This window comes from Scyliorhinus torazame, chromosome 12 (genome assembly GCF_047496885.1).
Source record: "Scyliorhinus torazame isolate Kashiwa2021f chromosome 12, sScyTor2.1, whole genome shotgun sequence".
Classification (NCBI taxonomy): domain Eukaryota; kingdom Metazoa; phylum Chordata; class Chondrichthyes; order Carcharhiniformes; family Scyliorhinidae; genus Scyliorhinus; species Scyliorhinus torazame.
The window spans coordinates 214,970,549-214,992,725 of NC_092718.1; the positions used below are offsets into that span (position 1 = coordinate 214,970,549).

At 42.9% G+C, this 22,177-nt stretch overlaps 1 protein-coding gene across 2 annotated transcripts in view; it reads left to right on the top strand.

Moving 5' to 3' along the window:
* LOC140386972 (uncharacterized) overlaps positions 1-22,177 on the top strand; it is a 156,683-nt gene that overhangs the window by 49,434 nt on the left and 85,072 nt on the right. For both annotated transcript variants that reach the window (XM_072469926.1, XM_072469927.1), the window contains exons 13-17: positions 8,551-8,594; positions 15,005-15,108; positions 16,001-16,163; positions 17,187-17,294; positions 21,477-21,644. In XM_072469926.1, coding sequence (XP_072326027.1) covers positions 8,551-8,594; positions 15,005-15,108; positions 16,001-16,163; positions 17,187-17,294; positions 21,477-21,644 — 587 coding nt within the window. The remainder of the gene's footprint in view (positions 1-8,550; positions 8,595-15,004; positions 15,109-16,000; positions 16,164-17,186; positions 17,295-21,476; positions 21,645-22,177) is intronic.

Consider the following 22,177-nt stretch of genomic DNA (forward strand, 5'->3'; position numbering starts at 1 on the left):
ATTAGAGGGCACAAATTTAAGGTAATTGGTAAAAGAAGCAAAAGTGATACGAGAAAAAACTTTTTCACACAGCGAGTGCACTGCCTGCGAGTGTGGTTCACCCAAGGCTTTCAAGAGGGAATTGGATGATTATTTGAAAAGAAACAATGTGTGCAAGGTTCTGGGCATCTGGGGAGAAAGTAGGCAAATATCAGTCGGTGAAATGCTTATTCTGAGAGCTTGCGCAGACACAGTGGGCCAAATGGCCTCCTTATGCACTGTAACAATTCTGTGAAAAACATTTTCTGTCTCTTTTCCATATGACCTGGAAGGGTGGTGCACTGCATGAAGGGACATTTGGAGTGAGAGTGGGAATGTGTGGACTGGATAATTGGAGGTGGGAAACCATATGATGAAATTGCCAGGAATGCAAACCCAGCTGATAACGTACCTGACTTACTTTTACCTAAGGCAGGCTATGTTCAGCTGGTCAAAAGGAGACAAGATGTTGCTGCACACCAATGATTTTAATAATCTAAATAAGAAAGACTTATAAGTAAGTTAGAACTCTGCCTAGAAAGTGAAACTGCAGGAATGGAAACACCCAAGCTGGTCTCGTACTTGCATCTGGTCTTCCATTTGGTGTATTTTACTTACATCTGGTCTTTCAGGTGGTGACTGAATCTTTTTAAAAATAAATTTAGTATACCCAATTCATTTTTTTTTTCAATTAAGGGGCAATTTAGCGTGTTCAATCCATCTACCTTGCACATCTTTGGGTTGTGGGGGCGAAACCCACGCAAACCTGGGGAGAATGTGCAAACTCCACACAGACCCAAAGACCCAGAGCCGGGATCGAACCTGAGACCTCGGCGCTGTGAGGCAACAGGGCTAACCACTGCGCCACCGTGCTGCCCTATGACTGAATCTTAATTGTTACAGTTATCAGCACTTTAATTATCAGCTATTATTTGTGTATTTACCTTCATAATAAAAGACACTATGTGGAATCTCCAATTTATTTTTGAAAAATGGCATAGCAGACGGGGAAAATGGTGCGGAAGCTGCCAGGACCAAAGGCTGCTTGCTCTGCAGTATTTTTAGGGAAATTGAAAAATAAGGTAAAAGGGCGTGTCCCACACATCACACCTTCGAGGTGGGGCGGGCTCTGTTTGCCCTGCTAGTAACCTAGTCTGTAAAAGATCAGGGTGCCCTGATTTATTGAGCACTGCCCCCGCCTCACCCCAAACTGAACTCCGGCAGTGCACGTTGTGGGAGACCTGTTGTGATTCACGTCAGCTTGCGCTCATGTCAACATGAGTGGATAATCCAATGCGGGTGTCTATCAGGTATAATTATTATAATTATATGTAAATTCATTCAATTGGGGAACATGATGTTCAATGTAGGGATTCCCATTACGTCATTGGTGGCGGGGCACGGACAATCGGAATGGGAAATCCCACTGGCATAAACTACATTGTGGGACACCAGATTTCTTGCTCCTGCCACTAATCCCACCCCCTCCAGAAACGGGAGGGGACTATCCCTCCCCTAATATACTTCAGAGTAATTCATTGTCTGTGGAGTATTTGGAAATGTTTCTGAGAACTGATAAACTGCCATGCAAACACAAGTCTTCCCCTCTCGAACTATTAACATTGATAAAATGTGTCACTCTGAAGAATCGTGATGCCACTTGTCCGCTGTGTTCTTCAGGCATGAACGTTCATTATACCTCTAAATGAAACTCGAAAAACACTATCCTGTACATGGTAATCATGACACCGCAGAGCTTTTATAACTCAGGGTAAATACATGCTGTTCACTCATATTTATCCACTGCCCATCTCCTGTAAAGATTGACATACAAAATTGACGAGCAGGAGAGACTCATCACACATGACAGAATTCAGTTCCTCTGTCAGGTGGCCTAGCCACTGATTCTAGTACTCGCCTCGTTAGCCATTCAACAGGCTCGAAATGCTGCCCTGGCCCACCATCCAACCATAGCTGGCTGGACACATGCAGATGAGGCTCATGAGTTGAAGGCAACCTCACTGCAGAGGTCACAGGTTGAAGGTGGTGTTTGGTATTTGCCTCATTCCCTTTCCAAATGAAAACCCACTCTGGTTTCAAATTAAAACATCACAAACGTTGGCTTTGATTTCCTGCTCCTGTTTGTGGTGGGCTTGTTTGGCGGCGGGACTGGCAAATATTGTGAGATGGCTCTGAATATATTTCCGGCAATTTAAATGCAGGGCGTGATCTTTCCCTCCTTCTGTAAGTGGCAGGCCACATTTTCCATCATGCAATATAGAGAATGCAATTATAATATATTTGCATAGCATTCCATATGCCAGAATCATACCCATATCAAATTTAACTCCACGGCGGCATGGTGTCAGAATGGCGCGATGTACGTCTGGACTCAAAAGAGCAGAACTCCAAGGGGAGCTCGGAGGTGAGTGCATTCAAGCTGGCATGGCACTCACAAAGCAACTCCATGTCTTCGGGAGGAGGGGGGGGGAAGCGGCGGGTCGTGTCAGAGGCAAGTCTGCACAGCAGTTTCTTCGTGGCTGCCTTTTGGTACATGTTAAGTAATGGGTTAAGAGACATTCCAATTAGTTGTCTCATTTATCTTAAGTATCCCATAATTGACACTGATATGTAAAGGGGCTTCAGGTGGCCTTTGTGTCAGGTGATGTGATGTTAAGAGTTTTGTGCAGAGTCTGTTAAAATGAAATAAAGGTGTTGGTGAAAAGGAGCAGAACTTTTGACTCTTTATACAACAGCAGCTAAACATCTAACAAATGGTTGCTGTGCAAATGTGAAGGGTTGAAAGATACAACTTTTCCAGACCAAACCAAGGAGTGAGTGAGAAGAAAAAAACCCAAAGATATATGGCTGAACCTCAGTTAAAGATGGCCGGATATGACTATTCCCCCTTATTTTCTGAAAGGGGATCGTACGACCAATGGAGAAATGCAATAGTTATGTGGACTAAGGGGAAAGAGAAAACAAGGTATGGCATTGGCTCTTTCTCTACCTTATGACAGTAAAATCCGAAGCCAAGTGTTTTCTGAGCTGGAATTGGAAGAGTTAGACTCAGAAGAAGGTCTGCAGACTCTATTACGTTATATGGATAAGATTTATAAGAAGGACGACTTGCTAAGTGCGTATGAAGTATGGTCGGATTTTGATAGGTTCCAGAAAATAGATGATTTCTCCATTGAAGACTATATAATGGGATTTGGCAGACTATGTAAAAGGCTGCAGAGACACAACCTAGAATTTCCTCAGTCTGTGTTGGCCTTTAAATTGCTTGACTGTGCTAGAGTGAGCAACATGGATAGGCTCCTGGTTTTAACAGGGGTTTAGTTTGCGGATAATGATACCTTATTCGATCAGCTGACTGAAGCTTTAAAAATGTTTCTGGGGAAACATTCGATTCCGATGGCTCTGATGACCCAAATAGGTCAGCCTGCAATAAAGCAGAATATGGAAGATACACTACTACCAGGAATACAAAATTGTACGGCTACGAACAGGTTCCAAGACTATTGAAGGAGATCGAGACCCAGAAATTATGAAGACAGAAACCCAGTTAGAACCTACAATAGGAAGATGAACCCCAGAAATGCACGGGACATGATAAATCGATGTTTTCGATGTGACTCTCCAATACCATTATGCTTTCAACTGTCCAACAAGTTATAATAGTGTTTGAAGCGACACATGACACGGAAGAGTCAGAAGAGGAAAAAGATAGTGACCAGAAAGAAGGCATTGTCCTAGTAACAAGCAGTTTTACGCTGGTAATGAGGGTGTTGGTTGCAGAATCCTTCAATTGTGCTGTATTGTACAGTGGCTGCACATCTACTGTGTGTAGAATTGACTGGTTAAAATGTTACCTGGACTCCTTGAATGCTGAAAATCGTAACAAGGTTAAGGAATTTGAAAGTTCCACAAGTTTCAGGTTTGGGGATGATAATACTCTGAAGTGGCTGAAAAGAGTGGTGATCCCTTGCAATACTGCCGGAGTGAATCATTTCATTAGCATGGATGTTGAATCAAGTGAGATACCTTTGTTTCTGAGCAGACTGTCGATGAAGAAAGCACATTTGAAACTGGATATGGAACAAAATAAGGCAACAGTTTTTTGGAAAGACGGTGGACGTACAATTTACACAGTCAGGACACTGTTGTATTCCATTACTGACAAATAATATTTCAAGTAGAGTTGTTAAGGATGTGTTAATGGCAGTTGAAAATGGGACTTTAGCTGATAAAAAGTTTGTTATATTAAAACTGCATAGGCAATTTGCGCATCCGACTCCTCGGAGGCTGAAAAATTTATTAAAGGATGCAGGGGTAAGGGATGCAGACTATACTAAACTGATAGAACAGGTTAGTGATCGCTGTGAAGCTTGTAGGAAGTACAGAAGGACACCAGCATAACCGATGGTAATCCTACCTTTGGCCAGGGATTTTAACGACATTGTGGCCATGGACCTTAAGATCTGGGATAAAGCCAATAATATATTTATTTTGTATTTTGTAGATTTAGTAACCAGATGTAGTCAATCAACGATTGTACGAAGTAAAGAAAAGAGAGTAATTCTGGATCAAATCGTGGAAAAATGGATCGGGACAGGAATGGGCTCACTGGCAAAATTCCTTACGGACAATGGGGGAGAATTTGCTAATGATAAATTTAGGGATATGTGTGAAAACGTGAATATCACAGTTATGAATACGGCTGCGGAAAGCCCATTTAGTAACGGTGTCTGTGAAAGAAACCATGCTGTAATCGATGACATGCTCCGGAAAGTTTTGGCAGATAGACCGAATTGCAGGCTAAATTCAGCTTTAGCATGGGCGGTACATGCAAAGAATTCATTGCAGATAGTTGGGGGCTATAGTCCCTATCAATTAGTGTTCGGTAGAAATCCTAAAATTCTGTCCATTTTGAATGACCAGCCTCCAGCTTGGGAAGGGACTACAATTAGCTCTGCCTTTGCTGAGCATTTAGATGCATTACATAGTAGTAGAAAAACCTTTTTGGAAGCACAAGTCGCTGAAAGAATTCGCAGAGCTTTAAGGCATAATGTACGGCCATCAAATACCGTTTTTCAGCAAGGAGACATAGTATACTATAAGAGAGACAATTTTAATGAATGGAAAGGCCCAGGGAAGATCATAGGCTTAAATGGCAAAACAATTATTTTGCAACATGGCAATCAAACTGTTAGGGTACATTCATCAAGGTACAGACAAATTTTCAAAATTAGACAGAGCAGACAGACATGACGAGGAACCAGGGTCATCTGGTACACAAGTGTTACAGAACTATGAGGACCAGTTAACTGATATAGACAGGGTTTCTGTAGAGGAACACAACACTTCTGATTAATTAGAACAGGCCATTTTTCCAAAAGGACAAATGCCAAAAGCTGGTACAAAAGTGACATGCTTGCCTGAAGGGTCTAGTCAATGGAACGATACAACTGTTATTAGTAGAGCAAGGAAGGCCACTGGAAAGTATAAACATTGGTTGAATGTACAGCATTCAGGGGAAGGAGTCAAGACAATGGATTGGGAACACAAAGTTCAAAAATGGAGGGCACAGAAACGCAGTGCCAGTTCAGATAGTACATCGGACAGTGAACAGGTCTGCAGGAAAAGGTTGAGAACTATTGAAAGGACATTCCACAGCAGAAGGGAAAGATCAAGCAGTAGCAGTACAGAACGAGATACCAGGCGGGAGAGGAGACGTAGTTTTTCAAGGTCTTGGAACATGAGTAAGACTACGAATACTAATAGGAGTAGAAGCTCACATTCACGTGAGATTTTGGTGGCTTCCAATAAATTAGATGAAAAAATTATCGAAGATGCCAAACAGCAAGAACTGCATAGTTGGAGTGAATTTCGGGTATACACGGAAGTACCGGATAGGGGACAAAGAGCTCTATTCCACAGATGGATTTGCACGGAAAAGGTTCTGCCGGATGGAACTTATAAGGCAAAGGCCAGGCTTGTGGGAAGGGGATTTGAAGAAAACTTAGAAGATCAGGACTTAATGGTAGATCCACCTATGGCAGGAAAGGTTATTTTAAAGTTCTTCTTGGCTCTATTAGCCACAAAGGCATGGGAATGAAAATCTATAGGTATAAAAGCTGCCTTTTTGCAGGGGCATCAGCTCCAGAGAGACATTTTAGTCCGTGCTCCTAAAGAGGCAGCTAACACAGAAGGGGTACTCTGGAAGTTGAACAAATGTGTATATGGATTAAATGATGCGTCTAGAGTCTGGTATTTTTCAATAAGGTCAGTTGTGTTAAAGTTAGGCTGTTGTCAGTTGAAAGCAGATCCGGAAATGTTTTACTGGCACCATAAAGGAAACCTTTCTGGCATCTTTATGATGTATGTCGATGATTTTTTGTTGGGTGGGACTAGTGATTTCTAAGCTATTGTAATCTCTGGTTTGAGGAAAAAATTCAGGGTTGGAAGTCAGGCTTCCAGTGCATTTAAATATATTGGACTGGAAATCGGACAGACTAAGTTAGGGGCAACTTTACGTCAGCAATCTTATTTGGAAAGCATCAGCCCAATAGCAATTAGCCATGGCCGGGTTTCACAAAAAGATGCAATGGTTTCAAAGATGGAAAAAGAGCAACTGCGAAGTTTAATTGGGCAACTGAATTGGTTAGGTAGACAGACTAGACCGGATGTGAGTTTTGGTGTCTTAGAGTTGAGTACAAAAATGAATGATCCCAAAGTGGAAGACATAATAAGAGCAAATAAAGCGTTGGTCAAACTAAAAATGCAGGAGTGTGTTTTGAGGTTCCCGGTTTTAGGTGACCTTAAGCACTTGAAACTCAGTTTATAGTGATGCGTCCTATGCAAATTTATGTGATTGGGTTTCAAGCGCAGGAGGTTTTATAATTTTCCTTTTGGGGAACAATTGTAAATGTTGCCTTCTTGTGTGGGAAACAAAGAAAATAAGGAGAGTGGTCAAAAGCACTTTGGCTGCTGAGACGTTAAACCATGTAGAGACGGTGGATATGGCCTTTTATATATCTCAGATATTGACAGAAATTTTGGGATTAGGGGATTTGGGTAATATACCTATTGATGTCACATTGACAATAAATCCCTGTGGGAAAATGTGCACTCTACAAAAAGTGTCAATGAAAAAAGGTTATTGATAGACATCGCAAGTTTGAAGCAGATTTTGGACAGGGGGAAATAGCAAAAAATTAAATGGGTCGACAGTAGTTATCAATTGTCAGACTGTTTTACAAAAAGAGGGGCTAGCTCACAGAAACTTTTGGATATTGTTAATGAAGGGTGCCTGTTTCTGTGACTGTTTTTGTTTTCTTCCAAAAATGAAAAAAAAAGGGGCGAAATTGCGTGTGTGTTTTTGAGTTTCTTGTAATTTTGTTTTCACCTAATTTTTTTTTTTCTCCAAGAAAGGGGAGACTGTTAAGTAATGGATTAAGAGACATTCCAATTAGTTGTCTCATTTATGTTAAGTATCCAATAATTGACACTTATATGTAAAGGGGCTTCAGGTGGCCTTTGTGTCAGGTGATGTGATGTTAGCATTTTGTGCAGAGTCTGTTACAGTGAAATAAAGGTGTTGGTGAAAAGGAGCAGAACTTTTGACTCTTATACAACAGCAGCTAAACGTCTAACAGTACAGGGTACAGGCTTCAATAAAGGATTGAAGTGAAGGGAACCTCAGGGCAGAATGTTTCCTAGATTTGGCAGCCATGACTTTACAGAGACTTCCCCTGACTTGAAGTGTGCCCATTTTGTGCCGTTAAATATGCCGCCCAGATTATTGCAGTGCTGAGGCGATGGCTGGGTGGGCGAATCAGAGACTGTCTGTCTGCCAGCGATCTGTCATAGACCTCGTGCCTCTGCATTTTTTATACAAAGTGCCACAAAACATGGCATCAAAATCTGCCATTGCCGTTGGCGGGTCAAACGCCACTTTACCCACCCGAAATTGGACTTTGTAACTATTCCGTCAATTGTGTTTGCACCGTGGTCACTGGATAATGGTCAGCAGCATTAACCTAGACTGATATTTAGTTTCCTTCTTCCTGGAGAACCCAGAGGCACTGACACCAACTGGACATCCTGGTCTGTTTGGTTCAGTTCCATGCTGAGCTGCTGTGGGAACTGTCATCAAAACAACCGTAATGTTTAAAAACGCACTAATTTTCCCCATGAGGTTGGTAGAAGCTGTATGAAGCTAATCATATGAAACTGACTGTCTTCACACAATACTGGGTAGGAGGCAATGTCCATTTGAAAAATTTTAACGATACTTTCCAAATCTCCTTTCAGGTGCTTTAATTAAGTTATACGTTTACTTAGTATATTTTACCTAGATGAATAATTTCCTCATGCTTATTTGTCTTTAAGCACACTAGGATTTCTGAGCACCAACAGGGCTAAGTGCTCACTCAGCTGTGGAATTATTATGTCCTTTTAGTTAAAGTGAAATATCCAGTTTGATGCTAAATTTTAATTGTACTTATTGAAACATTTGACCTACAGGAATCTGTATGGACCATTCCCTAAGAACAAAAGGACATTGAAAGGTACTGCCACTAGTTTTCACAATAATACTATGAGGCAATGTACATCCTAAGATAAGTGTGATTCAGAAATAATTTTTAATAGTCAGTTATATTTCTCTTTAAGTCATTTTCTTAATTGTTGACATCTCCCGCGTACTGGACACCATTTACAGGCAAGATAGATTACTCTGTCTGTGCCAGTGACTCGGAGATTATTAGCACAGGCTGGCTATGAGTCACTTGCTGTTGACCCCACTCCCACTTGGATTTGGATTTGGGTTTATTGTCATGTTTACCGAGCTACAGTGAAAAGTATTGTTCTGTGTACTGTCCAGACAGATCATTCCTTACATGAAAAAACATAGGACATAAGATAGATACACAATGGGTCAATAGATACATAGACACAGACTGTTTCTTACTGTCTTGGGCCGAGCAGTTGCCATACCAGGTTGTGATGCAGTCAGATAGGATGCTTTCTATGGTGCATCTGTAAAAATTGGTGATAGAGTTAATGTGGACATGCTGAATTTCCTTAGATGCCTGAGGAAATATAGGCGCTGTTGTGCTTTCTTGGTCATAGTTTCGACATGGGTGGGACCAGGAGAGATTGTTGGTGATGTGCATACTTAGGAATTTGAAGCTGTCAACCATCTCCACCTTGGCATCAATGATGCAGACGGGGGGGTGTACGATACTTTGCTTCCTGAAGACAATGACCAGCTCCTTAGTTTTGCTGACATTGAGGGAGAGATTGTTGTTGTTACACCATATCAGTAGGTTCTCCATCTCCCTCCTGCAGTTGGAGAAGTGCCTAGTTTGTTTGGCTTCTACGAACATGTGAAATTGATGGGCCAAGGAAGCCAACCTGCTCCATCAAGCATGTTCCATCCTATAATGCGAGAATTGTCATGACACACACACACGTGTTACCTATAAAGACACATGTTTTCTATAGATGAAATATTTGGCCCTACTCCCCCTGAAAAGCACATAGAGAATCAGCATTCACCACACCAAGGAGAACTGTCTTATAGTCCATTCCTAATTAAGATAAAGGGTGAACCATTTAAGGCTGAGATGAAGTGAAATTTCTTCACTCAGCAGGTTGTGAATCTTTGAAATTCTGTACCTAGAAGGCCATGGGTGTTCTGTCAGTTGAATGTATTCAAGATTGAAATTGATAGATTTTAAAAAAATAATAATCTTTATTTAAAAAAAATAATAATCTTTATTGTCACAAAAAGGGTTACATTAACTCTGCAATGAAGTTACTGTGAAAAGCCCCTAGTTGCCACATTCCAGCGCCTATTCAGGTACACGTCTAACAGCACGTCTTTTGGGACTTGTGGGAGGAAACTGGAGCACCCGGGGAAACCCACGCAGACACAGGGAGAACGTGCAGACTCCGCACAGACAGTGACCCAAGCCGGGTATCGAATCTGGGACCCTGGCGCTGTGAAGCAACAGTGCTAACCACTGTGCTACCATGCCGCCCCTTTTGCATACTAGGAAAATCAAAGAGCGTGGGGATAGGGCAGGGAAATAAAGTTGAGGTAGTCGATCAGCATTCACTTATTAAATGGTGAAGCAGGCTTAAGGGGCTATATTGCCTAATCTAGCTTCTATTTCCATAAAGGGAGATGGCGATGTAGTGTGATATCACTGACTAGTAATCCAGGAGCTCAGGCTAATGCTCTGGGGACTTGGGTTCAAATTCCACCATGGCATCTAGTAAAATTTTAACTAAATTAATACATTTAATTAGTTTATAAAATCTGGAATTGGTCTCTGTAATGGTGACGATGAAATGATCATTGATTATTGTAAAACCCATCTGGTTCACTAATGTAAGATCATAAGACATAGGAGCAGAAGTAGGCCATTTGGCTCATCCATTCGATGAGAACATGGCTGATCTTATATGATAATCCTCAACTCCACTTCCCCGTCTTATCCCCATAACCATTGATTCCCTTACTGATTAAAAATCTGTCCATCTCAGCCTTGAACTTACTTAATGACCCATCCTCTCCAGCCCTCTGTGGAAAACAATTCCACAGATTCACTACCCTCTGAGAGAAGAAATTCCTCCTCATCTCTGTCTTAAATGGGTGACCCCTTACTATGAGATTATGTCCTCTGGTCCTAGACTTTCCCACAAGAGGAAACAACTTGGTTCGATTCCGGCTTGGGTCACTGTCTGTGCGGAGTCTGCACATTCTCCCCGAGTCTGTGTGGGTTTCCTCCGGGTGCTCCGGTTTCCTCCCACAGTCCAAAGATGTGCAGGTTAGGTGGATTGGCCATGATAAATTGCCCTTAGGTGTTGGGTGGGGTTACTGGGGTATGGGGATCGGGTGGAGGTGTTGACCTTGGGTAGGGTGCTCTTTCCAAGAGCCGGTGCAGTCTCGATGGGCCGAATGGCCTCCTTCTGCACTGTAAATTCTATGTTAATCTATGTTAAACTTCTCAGGATCTACACTGTCAAGCCCCCTAGAATTCTAAATGCCTCAATAAGGTCACTTCTTTTTTGTTTTAAATGTTTTTATTCTCCATTTTCACATTTTCCTTCAAACTTTACACCCCACCCACAAACAGTAAACGGTAACAAATCCAAAATCAATCCCCTTAACAATACCAACAATCCCATCCTCCCACCACCCCAAACAATGGCCCACCTGTCAATATACGCAGCCAATAAAACAAACCCTCCCACGGTGGAAACAAAAAACAAAGGAGAAAAAGAAAAAGGAGTCCTGGACCGCCTATGGTCACCATTAACCTATAGAGTCCACTCCTCCCCTCTCCCTCCCACACACACACACACTCAACGCCATCCAACCTCTGAAAGAGTACCGTACATGATACCCAAGAGTTGTAAACATCCCCCCCCCGCCCCCCTCCCGTCTCCAACTCCTCCCGTCCACTGCCCCTTGTAAAACTCCTCCCCCCCAACCTCGGTTCCTTCCCCCCCCCAACTTTCCACCCTGGCTAGACCACTCGGACCCTGTTCTGCCAGGCTCCGATGGCCGCACTCCCGTTCACTGGCCGGCTTAAACCGGCTAGCGTGGAGGCCCCCGCCCGGGTCCCTTTCCCCCTTGACCGGCCCTAGGACAGCCCAGAAATCCCCTTTTAGCACAAACCCCGCATATCCACCTACACCCCAAAGAGCCCTCATTTCGAGTGAAAGTCCCATCACTTCCCTTGTCCAAATACATACAACATTGGCTCCTTTAGCCCATACACCCGCACGCAGTGAAACAAAAAAGAAGAAAATACAGTCATGAGGTTACATCGGCACATGGCGATTTCTCAGTTCTGCCACAGTCCTTCTGCCTTTGCAAACTCTTCCGCTGCTTCCGCCGTTCCAAAATAAAAGTCCTTGAGCTTGTACGTCACCCTCAGCTTCGCTGGATATACAATGCCGCACTGGACCTTGCTAATGTACAGTGCCCTCTTCACCCAGTTGAAGGCAGCCCGCCTCCTCGCCAGCTCCACTGTAAAGTCCTGGTATACACGTATACCAACTCCAGCCCACTGAACCACCCGCTTCTGCTTGGCCCAGCACAGGACCTTCTCCTTCACACTGTACCTACGGAAGCACAGAGTCACTACCCTTGGCGGCTCATTTGCCTTTGGTACAGGCCTCCACGACCAATGAGCCCGATCCAGTTCATATCGGGAGGGATCCTCCCCCTCTCCCAATAGTTTCACTAGCATCGCGGCAAAATACTCAGTCGGCCTCGGTCCTTCAACTCCTTCGGGCAGCCCCACAATCCTCAAATTCTGTTGCCTGGATCTGTTTTCCAGGTCTTCCATTTTTCCTCGCAGATCCTTGTTAATCTCCATCACCTTCGCCACTGCGCTCTCGCACCTCTGCCACTGTGCTCGCCACCACCATCGTCACCGGGGAAATCGCCTCCTCCACCAGCACACTCAAAACCTCTCTTATCTCCTTCCTCATTGCCTCCATGTATTTTGTAAACTGCCTTTCGAATTCCGCAGCCATCACCTTAGTTATTTCTTCATCCGTAAGCAATGCGGCCTCCCATGGTGCTCCAGCCTCAATTTTCTTTGGTGACCCCGCAGTGACCTTTCCACTCCCCGACGGACCTTCAGCTGTTTTTATTACGGCCGTTTTTTTGCTCGACATTTTTCTTTACTGTGCCTCCTCTGTGCCTTCTCCCTGCTTTTGCCGCCTCTGTGGACCCTGGGACCGGGCTTAAAACCCCGAAAATGCCGTTCCCGAACGGGTGCCCTCCATTGTGCAGCTGCCTCCCGCCCGCCGTCACCGGAAATCAATAAGGTCACTTCTTTAGGGTGGCATGGTCTAATAGCTTGTGGTTAGCACTGCTGCCTCACGGCGCCAAGGACCCGGGTTTGCCCCCAGCCTCAGGTCACTGTCCGTGTGGAGTTTGCACATTCTCCCCTTGTCTGCGTGTGTCTCACCCCCACAACCCAAAGATGTGCAGGCTAGGTGGATTGACCATGCTAAATTGCCCCTTAATTGGATTTTTTTTTAAAAAGATCGCTTCTCATGCTTCTAAGCTCTAATGATTACAGGCCCAACCTACCCAACTTCTCCTCATGCCAAATACCTCCATACCCAGGATCAACACTAGTGAATCTTCTCTGGACTGCCTCCAATGCCAGTATATCTTTCCTCAGATAACGGGACCAAAATTGTTCACAATATTCCAGGTGTGGTCCAACCAGTGCCTTGTATAGTTTTAGCAAGACTTCCCTATTCTCATACTCCATTCCCTTGAAATAAAGGCTAATATTCCATTTGCCTTCCCTATTATATGCTGAACTTGCCTGCTAGCTTTTTGTGATTTATGTACAAGGACCCCTCTGTGCTGCAACGTTCTGCAGTCTGTAGCACCATCGATCACACACGAGGCGAGACGTAAAGAACTTCAATCGAGGCTTTATTGAGCAGACTTGTTCAGACACGTTCCCCCAGCAGCTCAGTCACAGAATGCAACTGCGGGGAGTAAACCCAGGTTCTTATACCCCTCCTATCTGGGTGGAGCCCAGTAGGTGGAGGATCCAATCGGGATCCAGCATCTGTCCTCCAATAGCTCCTCGGCATTCCTGGTGTACCGTATTACCCCTAATACATACCACCACACAGTCTTTCTCCATTTAAATAATATCCAGCTCCTTTATTATTCCTACCAAAGTGCATAACTTTACATTTACCTACATTATATGCCATCTGCCAAATTTTTGCCCACTTAATCTGTATACATCTCTCTGTAGATTCTTTGTGTCATCCTCACAACTTGCCTTCCCACCTATCTTTGTGTCATCCACAAACTTGGCAATAGTACATTCACTTCTCTCGTCCAAATCATTAATATATATTCTTATAATTGTGGCCCCAGCACTGATCCCTGTGGCATTCTACTGGTTACAGGTTGCCATCCTGAAAATGCCCCTTTTATCCCAACTTTCTGGGCTTGATCCAACGCCTGCGTCAGCTGGTGCAAATCCGAGCGGGCTGGTTAGATCGCGGGAGAGTCCAAAGTCTGGAATCGCGCCAGGCCTTTCTCTTCCTTTTTATATATTTAAAGAAGCTCTCAGTGCCTGTTTTATATTACTTGCTATTTTACCCTCAGCATTTATCTTCTTTTTTTTTTGGCCATCTTTTTCCAATCCTTTTTGTTTCTTTAGGGTAATGTAGATTAGGGAAAGGAATCAGCCTTCCTTATCTAGTCTTGCCTACGTGTAACTCCAAACGCATGGGAATGTAACTTAGTATGTCACTCAGTTATACAAAACTGCTACAGAAAAGTTGAAAAAGAACAGACTCCAGCCATTCAAGAAAGTGGCTTTCAAAGGTAATTAGGGATGGACAACAGATTCTAGCCTTGCTGCAATGCCCACATCCCGTGAAAGAATTTAAAAAATCCTCCCTTGTCTGTTAAACATCGTTATTCTAAATCGGCTGACTAACTAAATCATTGACAAGATCAGGGGCATAAGTTCATACTTCTTCATTCTGAGAGGACATGCCTTAGTTCATGAACATGTTCTATCTATATTCTAAATTTGTTGGAAAAAATTTGTCTTCATAGCACTGGTACACAGACAATGCCAATCCCCTATAGACCACAAGTGTGCAGGCAGCTACCTGCGTGACCACAGGGTGTTTCTCAATTATGTCAATGAAGAATGCTGCAGGGGCTGCACAATTAGAGGCCTGTGGGGCTGCCTACCCCTGAGGAATTGGCAAAGTCTGTATAGTGCCACTTTGAAACAGTGCTATCCGAACAAATTATTTCCCGTGTGTGTCATAGTGCCCTCCTCTTCACTTATTACAGGTGGTTTACATTTTAGTGGTCTTAACCACTGCTTTTATTAAAGCTGACCTTGCTTCAAAAGGATTTACTACCTCAGCTCCAGTTAGTTTTACTTGTATTTAGATATCAGCAATGACACAAATCCTATCAACGCACATGGTGAGATCCTACCAATTGGAGTCAAGAAAATTTCAGTGAAACTGATTTTGCTAAAATCTACATCAAAGGTAGGTAATTATGTTCATTTGGATATATAAGATTATTTTATGTCCAAGTGGTGGAATAAAGGAGGAAAGAGGACTAATAAGGTTCATTACAACTTTGTATTGTTGTCATTCTAGCTGCTAGATTGAGTGTACTGCCTTTGAACAGGAGGAACTGGGCAATAATTAGAGATAGATCCATAGAAGGATTAATTTGGCCAGTTGTTCATCTGCAACCCCCACAGTAATATGTTTCACTTTTCTAACTAGAAAATGAAATTTGTTTCTGTATTTATACTCGTGCTAAATTTGACTTATTGTGGAAACTATAATGCAATACAGCAGTGAATGTGATGTATTACGGGATTTAACGACAAACCCATGTTTTTCTACGGCAGAGACGGGTGGGATTTTCTGGTCCAACCGTTGTCAAAGGGATTTCCCATTGACTGCACCCCTCATCGCAGGGAAACCCATGCGCTGTCTGTGGGACCGGAATATTCGACCGGCATGAACAGCCGGTAAATTCCACCCATAAAATTGTAACTCACTTATGTCCTCATGAATCTTCAAACAACTAATTCCATATATCATCCTAAAGTTAGTGCTAATTTCTTGAGTTTGTTCGATCAGTGTATCTCTCATTTGCTGGCCATGAATGTTGGGAACTGACAGGCATGCCAGCCAAGGCTTCCATCTGTTCATTTTAATTGTTTACAACATGTCTGGGTTTCCTGATCGGCACAGCTGTCTAGCAAGTCTCTGCTCAGGAATTTCCTCCCTCTAATTATTTAAATTGCATTCTTGCCACGGGTTTTTCGGCTCTTTTAAACTGCAATAATGTTACATTTTTTTGATGCTTATACTTTTCTTAGCGGTAGTTTCTTACTGATGCAGTGTTTGTGTTTCTCCTTAGGAGTGGTTGAATCCACTTGATATAAAGTTAACTGTTTCTATACTCTATGGCAATTTGATGTTATGCTCAAAGTCCTCTCTTACTAAGCCAACCTTTTTGCATGTGAGTAAGGAAAGAACATCCATGGAGGCAGCCGTAACTGAAGTTACTCTTATGTTTGATGGTAAGAGTTAAATATGAATCCCGTTTGGTGACAAAAAAAAACTGTTATCTGTTGGGGACCTGAATCATTATTTTGGATGTTGGCATCAATGACAAGGCTAGCATTTATTGCCCATCTTTAGTTACCCTTGAGAAGATAAACTGTTGCTGTCCATGTAGTGAAAACACTTCCACAATGCTGTTAGATAGGGCGTTCCAGGATTTAGAGCCAGCAACATTAATGGAATGAAGTCTGACTGTAACTTTGCCGAGGGCAATTAGGGTTGGGCAACAAATGCTGGCCTTGCCAGCGTCATCCTCTTCGCATTAAAAAAAAATGTTTTATGGTCCCCTGGCCTCGACTGATTTCTTTCTATATTGGTGCATTTCTTTTGGAATTCAGTAGATTGAAAAATGCTTCAAAATCCTACATCTAACTTGTGTATTATAACACATCCATGAAATAAAAGAATGCATGCTTGTTCATGTGCAAGCAAAGTGGAGTGTCTGAACAGCACTGGCATTGGGTGCTGTGCAGTAAACACATTACTGACTCATGTGTATGAAATGCTTTGGGACATTTCGGAGAAGAACGGTGGAGGAAAAGGAACAGGAGAAGATTCAGCCACTCAAGCTTGTTTTGCTGTTCAGTTGGATTATGGCTGATCAGTGGCTTAACTCCAACCACCACCTTGGTTCCATATTCTTTGATACCCTTTGCTTAGAGTCTTAGATTTCCAGTATCCTTTGTGTGAAGAAGTGCTTCCTGACATAATCTTTGAATAGCCTAGCTCTAATTTTGAGGTTATGTCCCCTCTTGTTTTGGACACTAGAGGAAGTAAATTCTTTCTATCCACCATATCAACTCCTTTCCCTTTTCAGAATAGACATGGTAAAACTGCTATATAAATGCAAGTTCATTCTTTAAACATTCAAAGAATTTTTCAAATTATGAATTTTAAAGCTGATTATTGTCATAACTATTTCTTTTCGCAACTAAACAAAATAAGAAATAATTACTTTTTTATTGTGTTTTCTGTGTCAGAAAAATTTGAGTTTGAGTCACTTGATACATCCAAATTCAGTGTCGTGAATCCAATCGAGGACCGACCATATTTCATTATCAGACTGCTGTATTCTCCCACTGTGAAAGGTACCTGCGTTGAGAAGATATTATTAAGAAAATAAATACGGTGCAGTGATACTTCTGAAACAGAGGTTTAGAGTAAATGCATCGCACTTTTTAGATGTCGCATTTGATGTGTGTCAGAAATTATAGAAAAAAAAAGAACAGGCATTTCATTTTTTTTTGTCCTTGGGTTAGAAACTTACAAGCATCTTCCAATTTGCAAACTCCCTTCGCCTCACCAAATAGCAATTAAACTCAGACTGACCTCATTCTGTTTACTTACAGCATTGATCTTTAGTGAGGCAGGCTAACTAAAGCACAGCTCAATCCTTGCAGTAGAATAATAAGTTGTATGCTACATGGTATAAAGCTTCTGACGTCTGACCTAAAATCTTGATGATCTGTTAGTATATTGATATAGCTATTTGTCTGTTGGTCCACTGTCTCAATGTTTTCCAAAGAATTATAAATTGTAACTGAGTTTCAAATAGTATATATATTTATATGCAAGAGAAAAGGAGGATGCTGGACATCCGAAACATAAACAGAAAGTGCTGGAATTACTCAATAGGATTTGGAGAGAAGAATAGAGTTAATGAATCTCGTTGGTACCAATGTTCCCTTTTAACTGCGTGGCTGCATAGCAACCCAAACGTTCCCGCACAGGCAGCGCACAAGTTGATCCCTTTAAGCCGCACAAAAAAATGTAAAGGGATGGTGCACTTGAATGAATCACTTGCGCACTACAAAGGACATTAGAAGGTACGTTGTTCATGACCCACTATACTTAATAGACTTCAACGAGGTCCTGCCTTTAATTCAGTCTAGATGGTTCCTTGAACTTCTCTAAACTTATCTTGGAATTTAATACCTTTATACTCAGGATTGTTTGCTACTCCGCACAGTCTCTCCAATGAGTGCATATCCTTTTTGCAGCATGGAAAACAGACTGAGCACAATAATGTTCTCCCTGTGTCTGCATGGGTTTCCTCTGGGCCCTCCCGTTTCCGCCCACAAGTGTTGTTAGGTGAATTGGGCATTCTGAATTCCCCCTGTGTGCCCAAACAGGCGCCGGAGTGTGATGACTAGGGTCTTTTCACAGTAACCTCATTGCAATGTTAATGTAAACTTACTTGTGACACTAATAAAGATTATTATTAATTCCGGGTATGGTTTGGCCAGTGAAGTCGAAAGCTTTAGCATAGCCTCTGAAGCCTGACGCGATTGTTTTTCAATGTGCTCCATTACAACAGTGATTACACTTCAAATGTACACCATTGGGTGTAAAGCACTGGGATGTCCTAAAATGTGCTATGTAAATGCAAATTCCTCTTTTTTTTCCCGAAATATAATGTGTTCTATTTGTCTTTTTAATTGACTCTCCACATTACCTAAGAAGGTGACATAGCAGATAACTGATTAAATCTATATGTTTTGGACAATTAAACCTCCAGTGTTATGATTTGTACCTGTTCAATATACTGTCAGATCATTAAAGATGTGAATAAAATACAATTACAAAGCGAATACAGCAAGTAGAATCTCCTTGTTGCACATTGCTTAAAATGTATTTTGCTTGCTAAGAATTTAATTTGATTTTGCAATAGTGGAATTCGAGACTGGTGCATGTTCATTAACTTAGCGTGGATTGGCCATGTTAAATTGCCCCTTAATTGGAAAAGATTAATTGGGTACTCTAAATTAAAAAAAAGAGTAGTCTACTGTATTCATTGCTCACAATGCGGCCTCCTCAATATTGAGAAGACAAAGCACAGAGGGTGGTGGGGATCTGGAACTGACTGCCTGAAAGGGTGGTAGAGGCGGGAACCATCACACCTTTTAAGAAGCATTTAGATGGGGACTGGAAATGCATTAAAGGTTATGGACCAAGTTCTGGAAAATTGGATTAGCATAGTTAGGTGCTTGATGGCTGATGCTGAAACGATGGGCCAAAGGGCCTCTTTATGTACTGTAAAACTCTATTACTGCTTTGTGAAACCCCTTTGCTTAGTCTACAATCACAGCCTGGACCTTCCTGTTGCTTGTCATTTCAATTCACCATCTTTTGCTTATACCCGTGTTTCTGTGCTTGGCCTGTCACAATATTCCAGTGAAGCCCAAAGCAAGCTTAAGGAACTGCATCTCATCTTTTGATGAGGCACTTTACAGCCTTGTTGACTCAACATTTGAGTTCAACGACCTCAGACCATGAACTCTGTTCTTTTTGAATTTGTTCCCCCCTAGTGTTTGTGGGTGGAACCTACCGGCCATGCTGTCCCCGAAAAGCAGCCTGTAACAATGTGGCCTGTAACTGCCGGGGAACCCTGCAATCTTGCAAGACCTTGTGATGAGAAGCCCGCCCATTGTGAACGGGATTACTGTTTGGCAAATCTGCATATTTTAGGTGAATTGGACATTCTGAATTCTCCTTCCGTGTACCCGAACAGGTGCCAGAGTGTGGCGACTATGGGATTTTCATAGTAACAATTGCAGTGTTAATGTAAGCCTACTTGTGAAACTAATAAAGATTATTATTATTAGAGCGAGACTTTGCTTTGGAGCCCTCGGGCGAGTGCCGTTCAGTACTTATCTCCACAATCGGGGTCCAGAGGGAACGGCACTCATGGGGGTTTCTCAGGGGATTGCAGGCCCCCAGGTGCATCCCCCTTAGCAGGGTGGCACCCTGGCACTGCTGGTGACACCTGGGCACCTTGGCACTACCAGCCTGGCACCCTGGCAGGGGCACTGCCAAGGTGTTAGTCTGGCATTTTTTGCATGGCGATGATCAGGCCGGTGTGGGGGTGTGGAAGGGCACAGGGACCTCCTATCGGTGAGTTGGGTTTTGGGGGCGTTCCAGGGTTGGATTAGGGCTCGAGAGATCGGGACGTAATTTCTGCAGTGAGGAGTTTCGAAGAGCGGGGAACCCCAGTTCAGGAAACGGGACTGAGCGCAGCCTCAGGTGTATCTAACCGGAGCCACGTTAGATACCATTGTGTTACTCAGTGCTGCTATAGTTCCCATGTGGTTTGATCGCGCCCTGTATCTTGTTCTTATGTTTTGCTTTCAGACTGTGCTGAACCTTATTCTGCATTAACACCTCTTTTGAGAGCAGCACAGTGGTGCAGTGGTTAGCACTGCTGCCTCACGGCACCAAGGACCCGGGTTCGACCCTGGCCCCGGGTCACTGTCCATGTGGAGTTTGCACATTCTCCCTGTGTATGCATGAGTTTCGCCCTTACAACCCAAAGGTGTGCAGAGTAGGTGGATTGGCCACGCTAAATTGCCCCTTAATTGGAAAAGATTAATTGGGTACTCTAAATTTAAAAAAGCAAAACGCCTCTTTTGAATCAAAGCTTTAGTCTTTAATACTATTGGCATGGTGGCACAGTGATTAGCACTACTGCCTCACAGCGCCAGGGACCTGGGTTCAATTCTGGGCTTAGGTCACTGGCTCTGTGGAGTTTGTACGTCCTCCCCATGGTGGGTTTCCACGGAAGCTCCGGTTTCCTCCCCACAGTCCAAAGATATGCAGGTGGATTGGCCATACTAAATGGCCCCTAAGTGTCCAAAAAGATGTGCAGGTTCGATTAAGCGGCTAATGGGATAGGGTGGGGGAGTGAGCTTCGGTGAAGAACTCTTTCAGAGTGTTGGTGCAGACTCAATGGACTGAATGGTCTCCTTCTGCACTATAGAGATTCTATGATTCTAGGGATTCTATCATTACCACTCCTTGTGTCTTATTTTGCATGACTTCTTTGTCATTTCATCTCTTCTGCACTCCAACCTATCCCTGATCTTCTATTCTGCTCCACATGCCCCCTTTATTCAACAGCATAAAACCCACCACATTTCTACCTCTCTCTAGTTCCAAAGAACAGTTGTACGGACTCGAAACGTTAACTCTATTTCTCTCTCCACAAATGCTGCCAGACCTGCTGAGTTTTTCCAACATTTTCTGTTTTTATTTCAGATCTCCAGTATCTGCAGTATTTTGCCTTTATTTTAAAAAAGTAGATCATGCGCCTGTGCCTCAGTCAGTGCTATGAAATTGTTAGACTTTTTTCCTGAATTCCATGAAAAATATCACATTGAATTGTGCTGCGTGTAGATGAAATGTAAAGTCTGATCTGTATTTCATTTTCAGATTTCTTGTGCACCCATGTTTTTCAAATGTGAAGATACTCACAATAAAATTGTGTCCTCTAGACTTAGGAGCAGTACCCCTGGGCTGGATTAAGGTAGACCCGTTTCACCAGGAAACCAAGGCAGCCAGGTTGGAGTGGGCATACCACCCACAGTCCCTGGTAGTTGCATTGTACCCTGGGAAGGCCCCTGGCAATACTATTGATGGAGCTCCAGCAAACAGCAGAACAGGTAATTCAAAACAGTAACAAAACAAAAAGTACCGTAAGCAGGGAAAGTGTTTAATGAACCAGAGAAACTAGACTCTTTTTAATTGCATTTTCTGGTATTAATGTCTGGAACTTGAGAAAAAACTCAAATTCCACCTGTCTCAGTTCCTGTGAGATTGCACTGGAATACATAATGGTGTTGAAATTGTTCAATCATTCATACATATTGCTGCTGCACTCCAGTGGGAGTCTGGCAAAAGACCTACAAAATCCACTGAGACGCAGAAAAAAAACAGGTGCCGGGGTCATGAGTTCAAGGTGAGAGGGGAAAAGTTTAAGGGAGATATGCATGGAAAGTTCTTTACGCAGAGGGTGGTGGGTGCCTTGAACACATTGCCGGCGGAGGTGGTAGAGGCGGGCATGATAGCGTAATTTAAGATGTATCTAGACAGATACACGAATGGGCAGGGAGCAGAGGGATACAGATCCTTAGAAAATAGGTGACAGTTTTAGATAGAGGATCTGGATCGGCGCAGGCTTGGAGGGCCGAAGGGA